Below are 20,309 nucleotides of genomic sequence, written 5' to 3' on the forward strand. Positions count from 1 at the left end.
TAGATGAAACCTTTGTTTATAGGAATTTACCAAGTTAAGTTTAATAGATATAAGCGATGCCTAAACTGATTGAGGTGACTCTGCATTGTGGGTGCACCCCAGTTAAATGAGATTGATTTTTAAATCAATCCAATCCCAGCAATGCCGTGGTATAGACAAGACTGGAGAATTTGAGGTACTCAACCCTAATTAAAAATACTTTCAGATTCAGCTTGCTAATGTAGAGGCTGGTGGAAAGGAAATCCAGTGGCAAGTGTTAAATCAGCCCTCTAGAAACTTGTCCATTTTGTGCTGGCTGAAGGGGCTATTAACTAATCCATGTGCTGTTGTAAGCCAGGAGTAGGTGCAACCAAGGAGAGCTCATATAATTTACAATGGACTCAGTGCTGGCATGTAATTTTCCTCCCTTGGTCACAAACCTAGGAACATATTGAATTTCTCACTAACTCTCCACTGAAGTGTTTTAAACCTCATCTTCCAGAGCTAAACGTTTTACTAAAAGGTCTTTGAAATTTTTTTTGAACTTAAGCAGACATTTCTGGTGCAGAGGTTTAGGAAAATTATCTTCAGGTTAAGAGGATTTTGCTCTCCTCTTAAAGAGGGATCCTAAAAGCTGAAAAGGCAGAGGGGAGCAGGAAATGCAGTTTGTACCACAGTTCAAGGTTCACTGTCTGTGAAGAATAAGGGAAACTTGCACACCCAGGGAGGTGCATGGAGAAACATCTTTGGGATAGCAAATAATGAAGAATATGAGAAATTTGGGGTGATTGTTAAACTTTTTGGTTTATTTTATTCTTACATCTCATTTGTCTTTTGCATTCATTAAATTCTGGAGTGATCCTACTTATGCTATAATCTTTCTCACATCCAGTTCCCCTTTGATTTTTTTTTTTCATTTCAAGGCAGCTCCTTGAATTTTGCCTGGTTTTTTTCTCTTCTGCATGCACCAATAGGAGCTTTTTCAGTTTTGCTATAGTGTTGAGCAATTTCATAAAAATATTTGAAACCTAGAAAGCTGTTGCCAAATTGATTTGTTGTCCCCTGATCAGCTTCAGTCATTGCCCACTGAGGAAAAGCATGGTGAGAGCTGATTATCAGGACACATCTTTACAGACCATTCTTCTTTCCTGTATTTTGGACCAGTGCTAGAGAGTGAAATCAGGACTGTATTTGTTCTATGTGTTTTCTTCAGTGCACTTTGGATGGAGATCAGAGCAGGTAAAAAAATCTGCTGTGTTGACTGGCTCATCCTTTTCCCAAGCTCAGTCTTTAGGTCCAAAAATTAAGTGTTTAATATGAACAGGTCATGTTTTTAAGTGCAAATGCTGGGTGCTTTTATTTGCTTGTGAGGGTATCTGAAATACAGAGCACATCTTAATTATGTGATGCTCCTTGTAAAAAAAGATTTCCCTAAATCTTTTGTGACCCAATAAGGATTTCTATTGTAGAAGAGATGGTTTCAAGCCGACAGGGTATTTTTTAAAGATGCATATCCATATTAAATAACTTAATCTTTCTTGTGCAGGAAGGCTGAAAATGCAGCACGGGGATAAATCAGCCTCTTTCAACGAGTAATTGAGGGGAAATGTTATCACCAGTGTATTTTTTATATTGACAGGGAATGAGACTATCTGAAGTTTGATATTTTAATACCTTTCTGAATGTATTGTATAAGCATCGCCAGAGAAAATCACTTACTGCCAGCATAAGCTCATCAGGCTTGGTATAATTAACATAAATTTCTCACACAAATACCTAAGTTTCTAATAGACCCCGAGCTAATCTCATTTTCATTTTTTAAATACCTGAGAGGATCTGAAAGCAGTTACCATCAAGCATTCAGCAGTGAATACAAAGGGGGGGCTGCGTGCGGCGACCTTTGCGGAGCATTTAGGGAGCCCTTAATTCATCTTTTCCCACCCTGGAGAAGCAGGGGAGCGTGCCCCAAGCCTCTCTCCCCGCTTTGCTGCAGGTTCAGGATGCGGCAGGTGAACGTGGTGGGCTCCAGCCCTCTGAGCCAACCCTCGAGGGTCATCCAGACGCTGCAGGCTCCTCCAGATGTGGCCCCCGGCAGCGTCACTGTGCGCACGGCCAGCGAGACAAGCCTGTGGCTGCGATGGGTGGTGAGCACCTGCAGGGGTGTGGGGATGGAGGGGGAATGGGGATGGGTGTGGGGCTGCTCCCCCAGAGCCAGGCAGCCCTCCCAAAGCGCCTCCTCCTCCTCCTCCTAACAGCCAAATCGTTTCCTTTTCCAGACTAGTCGGAAATCTGAGCCTTGCCTTAAGTGCCTTATTAATCAAATAAATTGCTTACTGCCACTGCTCCTGCCACTGCATCGGGGGAATGTGTCTGTGTGTAAAAGCTTGGCTTTGAGGAGCTCCAGGACCACAGTCTGGGTCAACACACGGGGCAGGAATGGGGCACTCAGGCCAATTTGCCATGTTCCAGGGCTCGGCTGTTTGCTCCATTCTGCACCCCAAAAGGTGCACCCCAGCCATGGACAGAATCCAGTGGTGCTCAGAGCTGTGGTGCAGCAGCAGTGAGGCTGGCACTCCTGTGGGAACATTAGATTTAGCTGAAACACTGTGGAATTATGCAGTAAAATGCAGAGATAAATGATTAATTGCGAAGATGCAGCAATTGCTGACATCGCTGTGCCCCTTTGCCCATCTCAGTTACCTGCAGAGTTTCCACATTGGGATTTACTTGGCAATTAACCTGCTCCAGAATGGTTTTTCTTCACCCCTGTTAGGCAGAATTTTCCACTAGGGTTACTGTGGTGTGAAGTTGATGAAGCACAGGTTTCCTTGTGCCCAAATGTTAGCTTTTCCATGCATAAGCTCATTATGGCTGGAAGTCAAAATCAGGCTGGGAACAAGAGGGTTTTTCTCCTGTTGGAAAGGAATAATTCCAGTTTCCCAACAAGGCACTGCACTACACCAAAACCTGAAACCTGAATGTGTCACCTCACTGCCCACAGAAGAGCCATTGCAGTTCCTTTGAGACGCCTCACACTACTCTGTGTGAATATCATGCCTATGTTGGTACTGCACCCAGACCTACATATCTTCCATCAAAATTGACTCCAGGTTGTTTTAAGAACCTTTAAAACATTAAAGTTGTGCTGCCTGGAAGCCTGTGTTCCTCGAGTCAAACTGCAGGGTTCAGGAGAAGCAACAACCACAGCTAAAAATGACCTGATAAATGCTTTTCATGCTTAATAACATCAATATTTGAAAGTGTTTAATCTCTTTTATTTCAAGACCTGCAGGTGAATCTGTTTTCCCCTGGGAGCTGGGGATTCCTCCCTTCCTGCAGAATGAGGGTCATGTTTCTAGCCCTGCATGCCTGTGGGGTAGAGTCTTCTAAGCTGTGAAATGTTAATGGGTATCCAGCTTTCCCAGTGAATCAGAACTGAATCTCAGCCATCCGTGGCATCGTGTAGTTAGTTTTACAGCAGAAAAAACTCCAAACTTCGTGAACTAGGCTAATTATTTCATATTTTAATCTCTGAAATTGCTTGGGGAGTTAGAATACTAGAATGAATCTCTGCTGATAAATGAGTAGGCAGAGAGTCAGTAAAAAAAAGTAAAAATTGTACGATAAATGAATTTGTCACATGCTTCAGCAATTTATCATTCATTTCCATAATTAATCACAAAGCTCTGAAATATATTGTATTCATATCATCTCTGTTGATACACCCACAGCAAAGGGCTTGGTTTTGTGAGCAAACCTACTTGCCTCAAAATTAAGGTAAAAAACGAGAAGAAAAATTCCAAGCAGCACAGAAATGTAGAGATCCCGAAGCACAAACCAGAAAAATCAACTTCTTGATTATTTCTTGTCTTGCTATGGGCTGCACATTGTTGGGTTGGTGTTTTCTTTAAAAGAGACAAGCAGTTACTGGTCATTATAAAGTTGTTAATTGTAAAGGCACTTCAGTCCCGAAAGGCAAAGCGTCCCAAGTGTTAAAGTTCATGCTGAGAGTTTTTGGTATAGAGCCCTAAATAGAAGTTAAGTCCCAATTAGAAGTAGAAACTGCTCCTGTGGAGGCCCCAGGAGGGCTGATGTTGCTGCAGCTCCTGTCTTCTTCTTGGGGTGATGATGGTGGTGAGGAGAGAATAAAGACAGAGCAAGAGTCTCTCCCCAGTGCATAGATTCTTATACACAAATTACCCAATAAGCTAAAAACACAAACCCAAACCATTTCTTCTTAAGCTATTAGAATTCTAGATTCTTAGCATGCCAGTTTATGTATAAACTACACATATGGTCTATCTTGTTCTATCTCAAAAATGTAAACAATATTGTTACTATATTTTTATTATGTCTAAAACTATGTTTTTGGAGATTTGTTTTTAAGACTTGTTTTCTACACTGGTATCTAGGAATATGTATTTCAGCCCTCACTAGAACTTGTTAATCTGTGTCTGAGGAGCTCAGAGAGGCTTTGTTTTCAGACTCCAAGAGCCCATGAGCTCAGGCAGCGGTGGGGCTGCGTGTCCTGACGGGAATGTTGTGTTGTGCTGTCACCCTGCAGCCCCTCCCTGACACGCAGTACAACGGGAACCCCGAGTCGGTGGGGTACAGGGTCAGGGTGTGGCGCGGGGAGCCGCCAGCCCCAGCCCTGCTGAAGGTCGTCGCCGACCGCCTGGCGCGGGAGTGCACGGTGGAGGAGCTGCAGGAGTGGACGGAGTACGAGCTGCAGATCCAGGCCTTCAACGCCATCGGGGCCGGGCCCTGGAGCGAGGCCGTGCGGGGTCGGACACGGGAATCAGGTGAGGACAAGTGTCACATCTGCTGGCACAGAAATCCCAGGAAATTCGCCACTTTCTACTCTTTTGTTCAGGTTTTAATTTTTAGCTTGGTGTTTCCATATTGGGTGGGTGTCCTGGTTTGGAGGACAGGTGTCTGCTGAGAAAGGCAGGAGCCTCTGTTTGAAATGGAGAATGTAAACTCCCTCCCTCCAAATTATTATAATTTTGAAATTAAGGGGCTCTCAGGCAAAGATATGGGAATTAGGAATAACAGTTCTTTACTAGGGAAATTAAAATGGAAATACAGAATTACAAAGAGCAAACCCAAAATGCTGACATGACACCGCATCAGGCAGGGTGTTGGCAGCAGTCCCATTAAATGGTGGCTGCATCCTCCTGCAGTGACAGATGTGGCTCAGCTGGAGCAGTGCTCCTGTACAAGGTGCAGTTTTCCTCCAAAGGTCCAGTGATGTAGAATGGTCTGGTTTTCCTCTGGAATCCAGTGGGAAAAGGCTGCTTTGGTGTTCCAAATCTCAGTTTTTATCTAGGTAGGAAAGGCTTGGCTCCTCCCCCTGGCTGGAGCATCTCCCAATGGGATGATGGAATTTTATCAGTCATACACTGGGACTCAGTGGCCATGAACAGGAGATATCTCCTGGAGGAAGGATGGGTTGTGAAAAGATAAAGAACACTGCCCCACCTGGTTTTAACAGATGGTGATAGAATACATACTTTTGGTCACATCTTGTTTTGCAACCTAAGACAGTGGATTGTTGGTGGGGTTTTTTTGCTTGCTGAGCTGTTGAATCTGAAGTGAAATTTTTAAAATCTATCTTGATAGAATGCAGGCAAAAAGACATACAGACTTTTGAAGGATTATTTCTTATTTTTTGTTCCCACCTTGCTTTCATGCACAAACCTTCAGGTTTTTTGTTTAAAGCAAACAGAACAACCTCTTCCTATTTCTGCCCCAGTGTGGAAGCACAAGGAGAAGCTTGCATAGAGACTTTTCTGGCTGAGATGCTCTCTCATGCCTCCTCTTCCTCCCCACTACCCCATTTCCCCTAATCCTCCCCTTTTCCCTCTCTGTTTCTAGCCTGAGGCACATTTTCTCACAGCTGTGGTTACCTGAAATTTCATTTCAGGCACCAAATAATTGTAAAAGGGCACAAGTCACGTTAGAGAGCTGATTACATAGAGAGAAATAAAATAATTACCTGAGCTTCTGATGGCACTTTTTCAAGCCTGCCTTCCAAAATTGTGTGTACAAGGCTATGTAGACATAACCTCCTCACAGACCTGGAGCAGCAGGGCTGTATTGTTGAGCTGAATTGTCCAGGCAAGCACAGACACTTCAAATATCAGAAGGAAGCTGTCACTCTCAGGCAACAGTAAATTACTGTTAGCTCAGGAGAACAGTGAAGGCAGATGTTGAAAAGCTGCTCTCTAGCTGTTGATTTCCCCAAAACTTACTTCCAGACCTACCCTACAAGCACCTGGGAAATGAAATGTTATGTTGCAAGTTAGTAACAAAATGAGGGACATGTGTGGTTTAAAATTTTAATAATAAATCTGTTTGTGACATTTATTTATGCAAGGTTCAATGGTGATATTTTTTTCCTGGGGTTTCTTTGCGATTTTTCTTCATTAAAGAAGTTTTGGGATTTAATCCTGTGCATGCCTGATGTGTGCATGTCTGTGCCCTGTGTACCACACGGTGTTCCTTGGTGGGAAGTGAAACCAGGCACGGCAGGGTTTGGTCTGCTGGTTCAGATAACTCTGCTTTGAACTAGCCAGGGAGAAAACTAAACAAAGTCATCCCCCTCCACTGAAGTGTTGCTCTTTGGGAAGGAGTAATTGGAAAACGATTGCCAGAGGTATTTTAAAGAAGGCTTGTGCTGGAGTTAGAGATAGCACGACCCAGACAAAGCAGTCCTGTATCGTAATAAAAAGATATCACATCCTCCACTTTCGCCTCTCTGCTGCTCTTCAAACACTTCTTTTGAAATGTAGTAAATTCTAAGATTAAGTCATTTCATAAAACCTTAGGATTGCAGAGCTCTTGCTCAGCATCTAAAGATCAGAGGTTACACGTGGATCTGCCATTTTCTCTGGCAGGATTAAGAGAAGGTTGACTTGAAACTGATTGTGGGAGGCACACAGAACCTGGGATCAAAATAACACAAAGCTGTGATCTATGCTGCAAGGACTCATTTTGTTTTTTCCTTGTGTTTTCTTTGATACTGACATCTGATTTCTCACACAGAGCAAGTCAGGGCTCAGACTTTTGGCTGTATCTTCCTAGATTTAGAATACACAAGATGTGCTGGCTTAGCAGCAAACTGTATGAAAGCACTTCAGGGATTCTGGAATTAACCTGTATGCACAGTCAAATGGGGTTAAAATGCAAATAAAAGATATTTAAAGCCAGAGAGAAAGGTCAAAGCACTTTTAGGTCTGTCTTTGGAGCTGTGAGAAAAATTCTATTTATCGTTTATGTTCTCAAAGCACTTCAAAAGCAGGAGTCCTAAAAATTTCTTTTTCTGTTTTTCAGATACAGAGTCTTAGGGAAGTGGGTTTTGCTGGTGCTGGGGGTTGTAAACATCCTGCACAGCTGGCCAGAGGTGCCTTGGCCAGGATCATGGCACTTCATTGGCATAACTCCTGATTCCACATCTTACACCATCCAAGGAGATTAGGAGTAGAGCCCAGACACTAAACCAGGTCATGGTATCTAATGGCAGTGCAGCCCCTGGAGCCCAAAATCTTTACTGAAAATAAAGCTTTGAGCATTTGTTTGTTTTAGGCTGTGCAATCACAGCGCTGATAGCTGAGCACAAATGCCAACAACAACAGTGGGGCATGTCATTACAAGTTTCTGTAATTCACTGGTTTCTGAAGCTCTTGAATATATAAAGCAAATCAAAACCAAAGAAACTATGAGAGAATAAATAATGCTGTAGGTTTTAGTGACACTGGCTTGAAAAATAGTTGAGAAATCCTAAAATGAAAATCTAGGATAGGGTTGCAAGCAGCTGAAGGTGGAGATGAATTTGGTTTTTTAAACAGGACAGGTTCTGTCAATCCAAAATATTTTCGTAATGTTAGAAATTAAATAGCTCATTAAATTTTACAGTGTAAAATAACTGCAGAGTAACAAGCTCCGTTTCCACTCAATAAATTGACAATGACAGTAGGTCCAATATAGAGAAAGCAAGAAATTGCAGTGGCACCTGGTGTATTAGAACAACCTTGGCAGGGCTGCTTCCTCTTGGATACAGACCCTCTTGCTTTCAAAAAAATTCATCTCAGATACACCTAACCCAGCGCCTTAATGGATTCTGTGCTCTTAATATTCAGCTACATGAATGTGTACACTTGCCTTACAGGATGAGCTAGTGTAGGAGCATGGTCACACATCCATGGCAAGGATCAATCTCCTGGTGCTTGGGAGTCTGACCTTCACAGAGCAGTTACTGTGCTGTGCTGGAGCATCTCCTGATAATTCAAATGTGGTCCAGTGTCACTGTGGGAATTTGTCAGTTTGTACAAGCTGAGGGTTTGGCCTGCAGTACCTAATTTCACAGGCAAAGTGGATGTGTGCTGCAGCTACGCTGCTTTTGCCGTGAACCTTGCTAGAAATTTGCACTTCTTAGCCAACGTCAGATGTACAATGTGCCACTTTAATTTTTGCTTTCAAAAAGAGTGAGGGACGTGCAGCTAAAATGAGCTGAAAAAAGCAGAGAACCGCTGCATCTCAGTCTCTAGCTTTCCTAGAAAGCCAGAATACAGACTAGCTTATTAGAAACTCCTTTTGGCTCGGTTGGAGACATAAAACGACATAATTTGCTGTATATCAGATGTGGCTGTGTCAGATGTCGAAAGAGGATGCATGATTTTAGATGCCAAAGTGGATAACCTTAAAAAGTTGAGATGTTATTGAAGTTCCAGTGCAAAGTGCCAGTAACTCTGATTTCCTATGTTTGATCTTCTGAAGTGCTCCGTGCTGGCACTTTGCTGGATTAGCTCATCATTTGGTTTCCCTGTTTCCTGTTCGTTTTGTTCAAACTCTGGGATTTTTTTTGGACACTGTTGTTTGGCTTCTGTGCTGTTCTTGCAGGTTGCTAATGAGAACTCAGCTTTTTGAAACTTGTGACAAAGTCTTCAGTGCAACAGTTTAAGGAAACCAGCATTAGAGAAGGGAGCTTGTAGAGGAAGGAGGGATTGTGTTCCTCACTCACTAATTAGTCTTAGCAAAGTATAATTTCTTTGAATCACAGCTTCCTGAGAGGAGATGGGTCAGAGAAATGAAGGTTACCTTTCAATTTATTCTTAAAGGGTCGATCAAAGTTACTTGATAAAAGACTGGCAACAATAAGATCCATAAAATCACTTGCAGATCCTGAATTCATATTCAAATAAAATTCTCAACACTGAGGGGAGAACTGAAGATTTAAACAAAATATTTAAATTACTCAATGAACACAAGGATTTTTGCCATTCAGGCATTGGACTTAGATTCCTTCCCAGTGAGAGGGGGCATTCAGCTGCTCTGTCACTGGGGATTGAGGGGGTCTGAGCTCATGAACCTTCTTCTGTCCTTTGTCATCTGTCCAGTGCCCCACCAGCAGTGGGACCATCCTCACCTCAAAGCCAGGATGCCTCAGGGCCAGCCCAGGCACAGCCTCACCTTCTGTGAATTCAGGAGAGTTCCTGGCTGCTGATCAAAGAGGAAAAGAAATATTTGTAAAATAAAGTGACTTTTTCTCTTTTGAAAGGCCTCAAACCAGAAAAAAATAGAAATAAATGTGGCTGGAAAGGGTTTCTTTGCCCTACAAATCCTGGTTTCTTGCGACCCACCTCCAGCCTTTCTCTCTCCAGGAGTGGTTCATGTGGGAGTAGCTCTTTGTGAAGATCTACAGATAAAGTTATGGCAGCTATCCAAAGACATTCATGGCTCCTGGCAATCTATTTTCCTTTAACATAATTATATCCTTGTGGGGGATAAATCTGGGAGAAGATTTTTTTAAAAAAAAAAAGACACTTCAGTGTTGGAGGGGGAAAAAAATTGAATTTTTGTCTGCTGCAGTGTGATGTGATGGTGCTCTGTTTCTTATGCCCCAAATAATTAGTATCAGGGAAATTGTTTCAGAAATTACTATCTCTGTCGTTAACCTTGAGTGCACAGGGGTGGGGGTGCCACGTTTTGGGGAAGGGTTTTTTCCATTTTTATTGATTCTGGTGTCATACTCATTATCTCATTCATGTTGCTAGGAGCCCTTCAGGAGCTCGCCTCCAAAACAGCAGATCTGTTCTTTCACTCGGACAGCCAGGAAAGCATTCCTTTGGCAGAGCTTGGGGCTGCTTTCTGTGATATATTCAGGCCCTAATCAAGCCTCACTGTCCCTAAGTGCTTGTGTAACATAACTTGGTGAATGTTCTCTGGAGGTCTGACAGGTGTATCAGGCTTTAGAAAATATTGTACCCTTCAGATGGTGGAAATGCCGTGGGGAAAAAACGCGAAAGGGCAGCATAAAATGTGAACTCTTAAAAATAGCCTCACATCCTGCTTGCATAACGTGACATGCTATTAAGCTTGCCTACAAAAGGCTGCAGTCGTGTGGTTCTGCAGCACTTCCAGTTTTAATGGCATGGGAAAATGCAAGTTTGCTCTTCTCTGGAGTCAGAGAAAATTACAGTGTTCCTATGCCATCAGTCCTAATGATGTTTCCAGTTTCATGAGAGCCAATTTTGCAGCATAAATGAAATAGGCATCTCTCATTGACACTGTATCAATCCCTGAAAACACGCCTCGTGTTAATGCATCCATCTCTAATTGATGTCTTGCAAATGTTGAGCGCTATCACATCATCAAAGGGCTGCATAGGTTAAAGAACTTCTTACTCAAGTGGGAGTGCAATCCAGGGGGGGAATTATTGCTTGCTCTAAACAAGATGTTATTTCCTTTCAGATAATATAGAAATCCACAGGGGCATAAAATTTCTTGTTAGAACAGATCATGCTGTAAGATAAACTCACATTCAGAGAGACTTCTGGCTTTTGGGATAGGGCATAAAAGGTATGGGAAAGAAAGACTGGGGACAGGCTTCTGGAGAAGTCCAGGAATTTAAACTTGGTTCTAATTACTGCAAATATATAGAATTTGAAATTTATTCATAGCTGTCAATATTTACTGTCTGTCTGTAGACACTGATAAGTATTAAATGTTTAGCTCTTTACAAACATTGTCATTTCTGAGATGAACTGGCAAGAAATTGTGAGACAGGCTGAAACATAAAGATGATGTAGAATGAATACAAGAGGAGAAGGGATTGTCTAAAACATATTCCAGCCCTTTTGGGTTTGAATACTCTTCTATGTCATCCTGGAAGACTTCTGGGCAGGTAGGGAGATGGAGAAAAATGATCTGATATGTCTGACCTATTTCTGCTCTTTGATAATGCTGTGTGCTTCCAGTTCCCTCTGCTCCTCCTGAGAATGTCTCTGCTGAAGCTGTGAGCTCAACCCAGATCCTGCTGACCTGGGCAGCAGTTCCTGAGTCTGAGCAGAATGGTCTCATCCTGGGCTACAAGGTATGCAGCTGGAGTTTCACACTCATTTGATTTTTAGTGTATTGCCAGGACATGATTTTGTATTTGTTATTCACCTGCTGGATATTCTTATTGTTCCAAAGTCAGCTGGAGAAGGTACAGGAAGTGTGCTGACTTTCAAGGGGGTGATTGGTGACTGTGATCTCATTTTATACTGGGTGACAAGGAGGAATCTCCCTCTCTTCAGTCCTCATGCAACAATCCCCTTCCTTCTGTGCCTCATCTACATTTCTCCTGCAGATCCTTTACAAAGCAAAGGATTTGGACTCTGAACCCAAGAGCCAGACAGTGAGGGGGAACCACAGCCAGTCAGTGCTGCTCTCAGGGCTGAGGAAGTTCGTGCTGTACGAGCTGCAGGTGCTGGCGTTCACCCGCATTGGGGACGGGGTCCCCAGCTCCCCAGCAGTGACTGAGAGAACCAAGGATGATGGTGAGTTCAAAGGTTACCAGAATAACCATCTCATTTCATCCAACCTTTTAATGAGGCTTTCTTCTGGTGGTGTGAGTGTAGGCAACAAATATTTGGATTTTGGGGGAATTCTTTCAGCTTTGAACCCAAAGGACGTTGGCTGTGCCTGGCATAACTCAACAGCATCATGGGCTGAGAACTGGCAAAAGCACAGAAAACCAGTGTCCCCTATTTCCTCCTTCCCTGCAGCTAATGAAGAGGAAAAAACTTCTAATATTGAACTCTGAAGCTTGGTGGAGATAATTTCTATTGAAGACAATTTTAGAGCCCAATTATAAATTACTATTGAAGTTCAATCATGCTAAAAAAAAAAAAAATGCTGCAATTGTAAGCAATAAACAAATCTGGGCCTGACTGGACTGAAGGAAAGAGATAGAATTTGAGACTTCAGTAATCCACTCTCCTTTTTTTTTTCCACCCCAAAGAATAAGGCTTTGACCTTGGAAGATGATCCTACCAGCTTCCTTTTGCAGCTGCCTGCAGCACTTCCCAGGGGTTCCCAGTGCACTTGGATGTCCTGAAGGAACCCAAGCAAGCACTCCCTGAGCACACTGGTGTGCTGGAATTATTCCTGCTGATGGAATTCTACAGAAATTTGGTTCAATTCTTGAAGTATTTTTGGGTTCTGCAGATCCTAAAACTGCTTTTACTTTCATTACCTTCTCAGGAATAAATAGGTTGAGATCAATGTGAGAGGCTTCTGTTTAAGTCTTTCTCATCAAAATATTTTCAAAATAATAATGGAGTAAACATTGGTTTACACAAGCAAATTCATTAGGGTAATTTGGTTGGGCTGAAAACACATTCAGACTTCTGGCTTAATAAAATATTTTCCATGCAGTACAGGGAAGGAAGGAGTGGGAGCATGTGGGGTCAGGAACAGGGACAACAACTCCCTGACATTTTTTTAGCCTTTTTCGCAGCATACTCCCTGTGTGAGGACCTGGCTTTTTTTTGAAAAGAAAAATAAGAAAAATTACTGTTAGCAGAACTCTGCAGGGAGAGAAAAAGCACTCAGTGAAATGTACATATCAGGCTGTAATGAGAAATACTTAAAACTGTTTGTTTTGGATAACCCCATTATAGCAGTTCCCTCCTTAAGTGCATGTTGGCAAATGAAACAAATTGTTCTTCCATCTCCATACCCCTGACATAAATATGTTGTGTCTCCTCTGGGCTCAGCTTAATTAAAAGTATCACCAGGAGTAATGCAGGTGGAATTTGTGCTGAAGGGGAAAATTCATGGATGGTAATGTATGAATTAGCATCTCCTCACCTGGTGAACCTGGGCTGGTCAGCACGTCTGTGTTAATGTGCCTCTCACCTCCTCGGGTTCTCCTGCTCACCTCGGTGTTTGAGATGCAAATGTAAAATCAGGAAGCAGTTTAATGACACAGGGAAGGGATATTATTGAATTCCAACAGGTATGGAGTGGATTAAGCTATATAACTGTCTGTAAAGGCAGCTTGGTGTCTTGCTTCACAGTGTGTTCTCAGTTCCACCAGTGGTGATGCTGCAGTGAGAAAAATCCTACAGAGCTCAGAGCTCCTGGTGCAGTAAAAAACCACTGCAGGTGCACTGGTCTGTGCTGATTGGTGTCTGAGGGTGTTGGAGGCCTTTACCCCTGGACAGAATGTATTTTTATATACAGAATAAATGTGTGTTATGCACATGCACGGATGCTTCCAACCCGTGTTGGAGAGACACAGCGTGGGTCTCAATTCTGTACAGGGTGAGCAGAAAACCTGTGATGCCTCTGATGAGAGATGATGCTCTGATGTGAGATGATGCTCTGATGTGAGATGATGCCCCTGATGAGAGATGATCTCTGATGAGCTCTGTGTCCCCTTGCAGCCCCCGGGCCCCCCGTCAGGATGGTGTTCCCCGAGGTGAGGCTCACGTCCGTCCGCATCGTTTGGCAGCCCCCGGAGGAGCCCAACGGGATCATTCTGGGTAAGATGGAGCAGCAAAGGGCTGGGAGTGCAGGGATGGAGACCAGAGCAAGATACAGCTTTTGGGTTTCCCTTTGCCTTGCACATAAGCAAATTTCTGGCTGAAGAAAACAAAATGTGCTGGGGTCAGCTGAGGGGCTGTGGCGAGGGACAAGTCTGCAAGACTCCATGCTGTGGCTTTTCCTGAGTCAGAATTTTGGCTGATTGTTGGGAAAACTGCCTGGAGACCGGGATTTTCCCCACCTTCTCCAGACATGCCCAATGTTTCAGTTTTATTTGTGCTCCATTTTATTGCTTCCTTCAGATAATACGTCTGACAGGTCATGAGGAGTTAAATCCTATTTGCCCTTTCACCAAGGGAAAGAGAGGCAGCAAGGCACGACAGGAATTTCTGGAAAACCTTCTCACCTCTCATAACTCTTGGGTTGCCTTTGCAATATGTGCACCAGCCACTGTTGCACTTAAAATGTGAAGACTTTTACAATGTAAGAATCCATTCCTGCCTCTAAAATTAACGTAGCTCATAGTTACCAAGCAATTTAGTGTTTGCTGCTGCTGCTGAACACATATTACAGTAATTCTGGCTGGTGAGTAAAGATTTGTGTCTCAATTCTGAGAACAGAAGTAAAAGCTTTTGTTTTTATCTAGTACTCAGTCTGCCAGGCCTTTCTGCTTCTAATTTCACTGCCATCATTCAGGCTCTTGTGTAGGCTTTCAGCAATATTCCCTAAAGCCTCCCTTGCTGGCTGGAGGGTGCCAGCTTCAAATACTCCTGCAGAGGTGCCTTGCTTTAAATATAGAACTCATCCTGCATTGCACTTAAATCTTGAGTCAAGAACTCAGTGTTTGCTCAGGTGTGTAGTTTACCAGAGTGATCCTGGCATCTGAAGACACAGGGAAATCATCAAACAGCATCCAAAGGCAGACACTGCAGGATTTTCTGAGCACGAGGAGGAGTCTGTGTGAAGCTTGGCAGCAGTGAGCTGCCAGAGATGGATCCACGCAGGGTTTCTCTGCAGCTCAAGGAAGCTTGGCTTCCAGGTTGTCTTGTGGGTTTGATTTGTTGCTTTTTTTTTAAGGAACTGTATGTCCTAATACTTGCTCACAGCAGAGATTGAGATTTGAGTCACAGGATGTGGTTAAGGAGAAAAAAAAAATCATTTGATAGGAATGATGAGAAAGAACAAAAGACATTTTGCTCCCCCAGCTGTGTTCCAACCTCTCACATTGGTGCACTTTGTTGGCCTCATTTGCTGGAGTTGCTGCAAGATCAGGGGAGTAGGAACTCTGCTTTATTTTGTCTTTGCAGAGTGCTTTGTGCCAGTGCATCCCCTCCTCAGCTGGTTCTTGCTCACTGCCATTATGGTGATGATAAAATCATACAGAAGCAGCACTGGAAGGAAAGGGAGAAGCTGTCCCTTGAAGAGTCTTTAGCATGTTTAGCTTGTTGCCTGCTGTTTCCTATGTCTTTCACAGCCTTGCCCAGTAAAACATCCCAGGACACTTCACACAGTCCTTGACCATCTGATGGTGGAACTAAATCCGTTCATGTCCCTCTGTTCCTTCCTGCCCTTTCCCACAGCACACTTCCAGGTCAGCCACTCCTTTCACAAGAACATTAAGCTTTTTCTCTCTAAGTGTGATAATTTGCAGATGCCTTTATTGGATTTCATCTCACTGATTCCAGACCATCTCTCTTCATTACCCAGATCTCTTTAAACGACACTCGTGTCCTCTAAAGTGTGCACAGCTTGGTTTCATTTTTGGAGTTTGCAAGCAGATTGGCAATTCCATCAGCCAGATCATTAATGAAAGTATTAAACAGGACCAGACTCATTCATGAGGTCTCATGAGAGCTTACTTACTATGTCCTCCCAGGTTGTTATCAAATCATTGATAATAGCATTTTGCTTTTTTTTTTTCTTTTTAGTGCTCATCTCAAAATGTGTGGTGGTTTTTTCAGGTTCTGTTATTGTATTTGCTTTTGCTGGGACTGTGTGCAACCATATTAAAGCCTTACTCAAAGTCAGTGTGGGTCATATCTACTCTTCCCACCTGGCCAATTACACTGTCAAAATGGTAAACAGATTATTTGATATTTATTATTTGCTCCAATCAAACAGATATTGGCTGTTCCTTGGCACATTATTATCCTCATGGATGCTTGTATATTGACTCATATTTTTTTCCAGTTTTTTTCTGTGTATTGAACTTTAGTTTAATTTGTCCATAATTCCTTTAGTCAGTCTGGCCTCGTTTTTAAAAGGTGGTGTACTCTGTTTGCCCTTTTGTCATGTTCTAGGATGTCACCTGTCGTCCACAAGTCCTAGAAGAGAATGGCTAATTATTCAGAGATGGCTCCATCTCTGCAGGGCAAATTTCATCAGGCCTTTCTGACTTGATTACATCCAGCTTAACTAAATATTCGTTAACCTGTTCTCTATTCCAGCCTACATCCCTACTTACATTGTTGTCACTTTTAATTTGTGTGGAGGATCTTGTCAGCACCAACTTCTTGTTTTGTGTGAAAATGCAGCAATGCAGGTATCAGCCTTCCCTTTCTGCCTCACCTGTCTTGTGCTCATTTTTTCTTCCTGCTGGTTGACTTGCTTTCCTCCTCTCCCTCAGATTTCTAATGTATTTATGAAATCTTTCTCATTGCCTTTGCTGCCCTTCAGGTGATAACTCACTTTGCTCTTTGGCCGTTCTGATTTTGTCCCTGTGTGTCTGTGCTGTCTATTTATACACTCCCTTAGACCTGTGTCCTGTTTCAGCTTTTTATCAGATTCACTTTTGATTTTCAGGTCATTAGTGAGCTCTGAATGCAAACATATTGGCCTCTTAACATCTTTTGTCTGCATTGGGATAGTTTTACCGTGGTTTTTTGTCTCTTAAAAGGGTCAGCTAACCTGGATTCCTTTTTCCCTTAGAATTCCTTCCCAGGGGGATGTTACCTGCCAGTCCCCCCCATCCACCTCTTTGATGTCCATTTTCTTTATTCAACAGTTGTCACTTTTCTTTTCTCAATTGTAGAAATACTGAGGTTCCTGGAGGAAGTAGTTAGCTGCCAAAGAGAGAAAAAGGGAAAATTGCTCATGCTGGGTACTTCTGTGATCTTTCCTAAGAAGTGAGCTGTGCCTCAAAAATAGATAAAAAAAACCAACATGTAGTGTTCCAAGGAAAGGTTGCAAATTTGGGGAGTCTGGATTTTTTTTTTCCTGTACACTTTTTACATCTCATTACTATAATGAACTCCAAAACACCACTGCAACCCCTCGGTCAAGTGCACCAAAGTGGAGTCATTGGGAAAAATAAGTGAATGTAATTTTGTGCTCTGCCCTTCTATTCACTCACAGGGCTCAAAAGAAAAACCACTTGCTTTGCAAGAGCAACTTAAATTCAGAGCCTTTGAACTAATGTTCCTGCTCTGCCTGCCTTGTCCTCTGAGCATACACGCACCTTTGCAGCTAACATTTTTGTAATCTATATAAAAACATGTTCTAGCATTTCAGAGAGAGATTAGCAGGATGAAACACTGGCAGGCACCAAGAGGGAAAACCACTTGTTTGTTTGTTTAAATATTTTACCGTGCAAGACTGCGAGATATTTCCCTTTTTCCTTCTGGGAATTTTATGCCAACCATCTGAGGCTTCGCTCTGTCTTCCTCTCTGCACTCAGTTCAGCCAGCACCCACATAGTTCCCTCAAATACTATTAAAGATAAATGAGGCATTAATGTGCATTTGTGCACTTCAAGCTATGAGCTGCCCCTGAAAAGGAGATCTTAACCCACATCCTCCCTGCCCTGGTTAGTATTCCTCATGGTATCCTCGTATTTAGCATTTACCTGGAGCTTAGTGCAAAAAAAATAAAAATGTAAGAACTCCACTGAGAATTAGAACCAAAAATTGGATGTAATCCATGTTTGCAAATTCCTGTGTTGATCCCAGGCTGCATTTGCACACCCTAAAACAGATAAGCAGGAGAATCAACAGACTGGATTGCTGCTGCGCCGCGCCGAGCGTAACCTCGCGGTATCGCTCCGCTCTCCCCACTCCCCTGACAAATTAATAAGTGTTTGTATCTCTGCTGCACCATGGCCTGCACCAACGGGGGCTGTCACTTCTTGAAGGGCTTTGTATGGTGATGAGCTTGAAAGCTTTTTGATATTCATGGGGTGTTGTCACCCTCCTGCTGCCTGTTTGCTTTGGGGAATCCGGCGGCGGCGGCGCGGTGACCCTGCGTTTAACAGGCAGCTGCCAGTTACTGAGTTTGGGGAGTGTGCAGCTCGTGGAACTGCTTGCACTTGTGCAAAAAATGCACAAAAAGATGCTAAAGTGAAAAATAAGGCTCATTTCAATGAATAACTCATCTTCCAGGAGGTGTTTTGGCCTGGTGAGTGGCAGCATTCCCAACAGCAGAAGAGATTTGGGATCTAATGCTAGATGGCAGAAAAGTTAAGAAAACAATATGAATTCTTATTGACCATCCAGATATTTCACTCTCTGTAAGATATTCCTTTCCCCCAAAAGTTTGCTCCAATCACCTTTTAAAGCTTTTACTTTCATTCATAACTTTTGGGTTTTTAATTTTTTTTTCCTAAGACATCTGCAACATCTTATTGTCGTAATCTAGTAAGGAAAGGAAGCTGCTCATTCCTCCACTGCAGCAATTGCCAGTTATAGCCCTCAAGCATACATTAATTTCTCTTTGAACACTTTCCATTTACCTCTATTGATTTGCCTCGTTTGATTTCACTTAACATTTCCTTTCTTCTCCTATCCCTTGTTGCTGAAATTCATCAACTTAATAATTTTATCTTTTTGATCTTGCATTAGCCCTAGTTATTATCCAAGCTGTAGTTTAAGTACTGAGTCTTCTGTGCCACTCAGAAAAAAATAAAAGTAATGCTATTTATGCCAGTCTGGATCCTCACTGTCCCAAACTGTCTAACAGGAGACGCAGGGGGTCAGCATGAAGTACTGGGTTGTAGGTAGCAATAAAACCTCAGGTGGGTTGTAGGTAGCAATAAAAGTGAGCTGAGTTCAGGTGTAGAGCCTGAATATTTGCCTTGGAATCAGACTTATGGAGATATCAAGTTTCTTAGGAAATCTGTGAAGGTGATGGCTCTGGTTGTGTAAACTCAGGAAAACAGATATTTCCTTGGACTTTGAGCCAACACAGCAGATGCAGGAGGGGACAGAGAGCTGGTGCTCTTTTTCACAGAAATGCAAGGAAAGGGAGTTTGCAGAGCCTGTCACAGAGACAGGCTGTGACAAGTGATTTCCTCTTTCTCACAGCTAAATTAATTTTTTCACTAGCCACAGACTCACTCTTGTGTAAGATATTGTAATGGCCTAGATATGTATGTGTTCCTTTGCCTAATCTGGTAGTGTTTGTAATTGCTTTCCAGCATGAGTGCCACCATTTAGCAGTAAATAGTTATCTTTCTATTCCCCCTTACATTTAAACTACACTTCATATTTTACAAAGGTTTAGAAAAGAGAGGAAATTACTCAACAAGGATATGTCCCAGATATCATACTTATCTTTTAATAACTAGATAAATCAACTTTTCTGTTCTTTTAATGTTCCCTGTTTCCCTCCAGGTCTTATTCTTTACATCTTATGTCTCTTTATCAAGGTTCTTTAGCCATCTTAGTTGCTTTTTCCTTCATCTTTCCTGCTTCTGTAAAAATTTCCCCAGTGCTTTTCTTTGACTGTTTTTCCTCCTTGTTAAGATCCTGCACTGGGGTTTTCACTCCCACATTCTTCACATCAGTATAAACAAAAAAGATTATATATATCAGTTCCTTCTCCCCATTGCTCTCTGTCTTTCTGTGGACTTTTAAAAGAGATCAAGATATTGCAGCATTAAAGGTAAAGAAATACTTTGTTGAAATATATTGGACCAGTAATGGAAGAACTAGTCCCATAGATAAAAGGAGATCATTTTCAGGTGAAAAAATGAAATGTTAAAAGTGTAAGACCCCAAGACTTTGCTGGGATCTAAGCACACTCAGGAGCACTGAAAAATCTGGAGACTTTTTAATTGATTAGAATAGAATAGAATTCCAGTTGGAAGGTACCTATAACAATAATTAAGTCCAGCTCCCTGACCAGTTCAGTGCTGACCAAGTTACAGCATTATTAAGGGCTTCATCCAAATGGCTTTTAAACACAGACAGGCTTGAGGCATTGCCCCCTTCTCCAGGAAGGCAGTTCCAGGGTTTGACCAACCTCTCTGTAAATAAATTCTTCCTCATGTCCAGTGTGAACCTTGGCTGAAGCAGTTTTGAGCCATTCCCACGTGTCCTATCAGTCCCAGGGAGAACAGAACCCAGTTTGGGTCAGCAGCAATCTTTGAAAGCCATCTGGTCCAACCCCCTGCCATGGGCAGGGACATTATCAACTAAAAATGATTGTTCCAAGCTGTGTCCTTGAATATTTCCAAGGATGGGGCAGCCAGCACCTCTGTGTTTTAGCCCTCTGATAGATCAGCACCTCCCTCTCCACAC

General features: G+C 42.6%; 1 protein-coding gene across 4 annotated transcripts in view; it reads left to right on the top strand.

Annotated features, from left to right (window-relative positions):
• SDK1 (sidekick cell adhesion molecule 1) overlaps positions 1 to 20,309 on the top strand; it is a 388,639-nt gene that overhangs the window by 302,873 nt on the left and 65,457 nt on the right. For all 4 annotated transcript variants that reach the window (XM_033074164.2, XM_033074168.2, XM_033074167.2 and 1 more), the window contains 5 exons: positions 1,973 to 2,123; positions 4,544 to 4,781; positions 11,238 to 11,353; positions 11,612 to 11,801; positions 13,695 to 13,793. In XM_033074164.2, coding sequence (XP_032930055.1) covers positions 1,973 to 2,123; positions 4,544 to 4,781; positions 11,238 to 11,353; positions 11,612 to 11,801; positions 13,695 to 13,793 — 794 coding nt within the window. The remainder of the gene's footprint in view (positions 1 to 1,972; positions 2,124 to 4,543; positions 4,782 to 11,237; positions 11,354 to 11,611; positions 11,802 to 13,694; positions 13,794 to 20,309) is intronic.

The sequence above is a fragment of the Catharus ustulatus genome, chromosome 16 (assembly GCF_009819885.2).
Source record: "Catharus ustulatus isolate bCatUst1 chromosome 16, bCatUst1.pri.v2, whole genome shotgun sequence".
In the NCBI taxonomy this organism is placed as follows: Eukaryota; Metazoa; Chordata; class Aves; order Passeriformes; family Turdidae; genus Catharus; species Catharus ustulatus.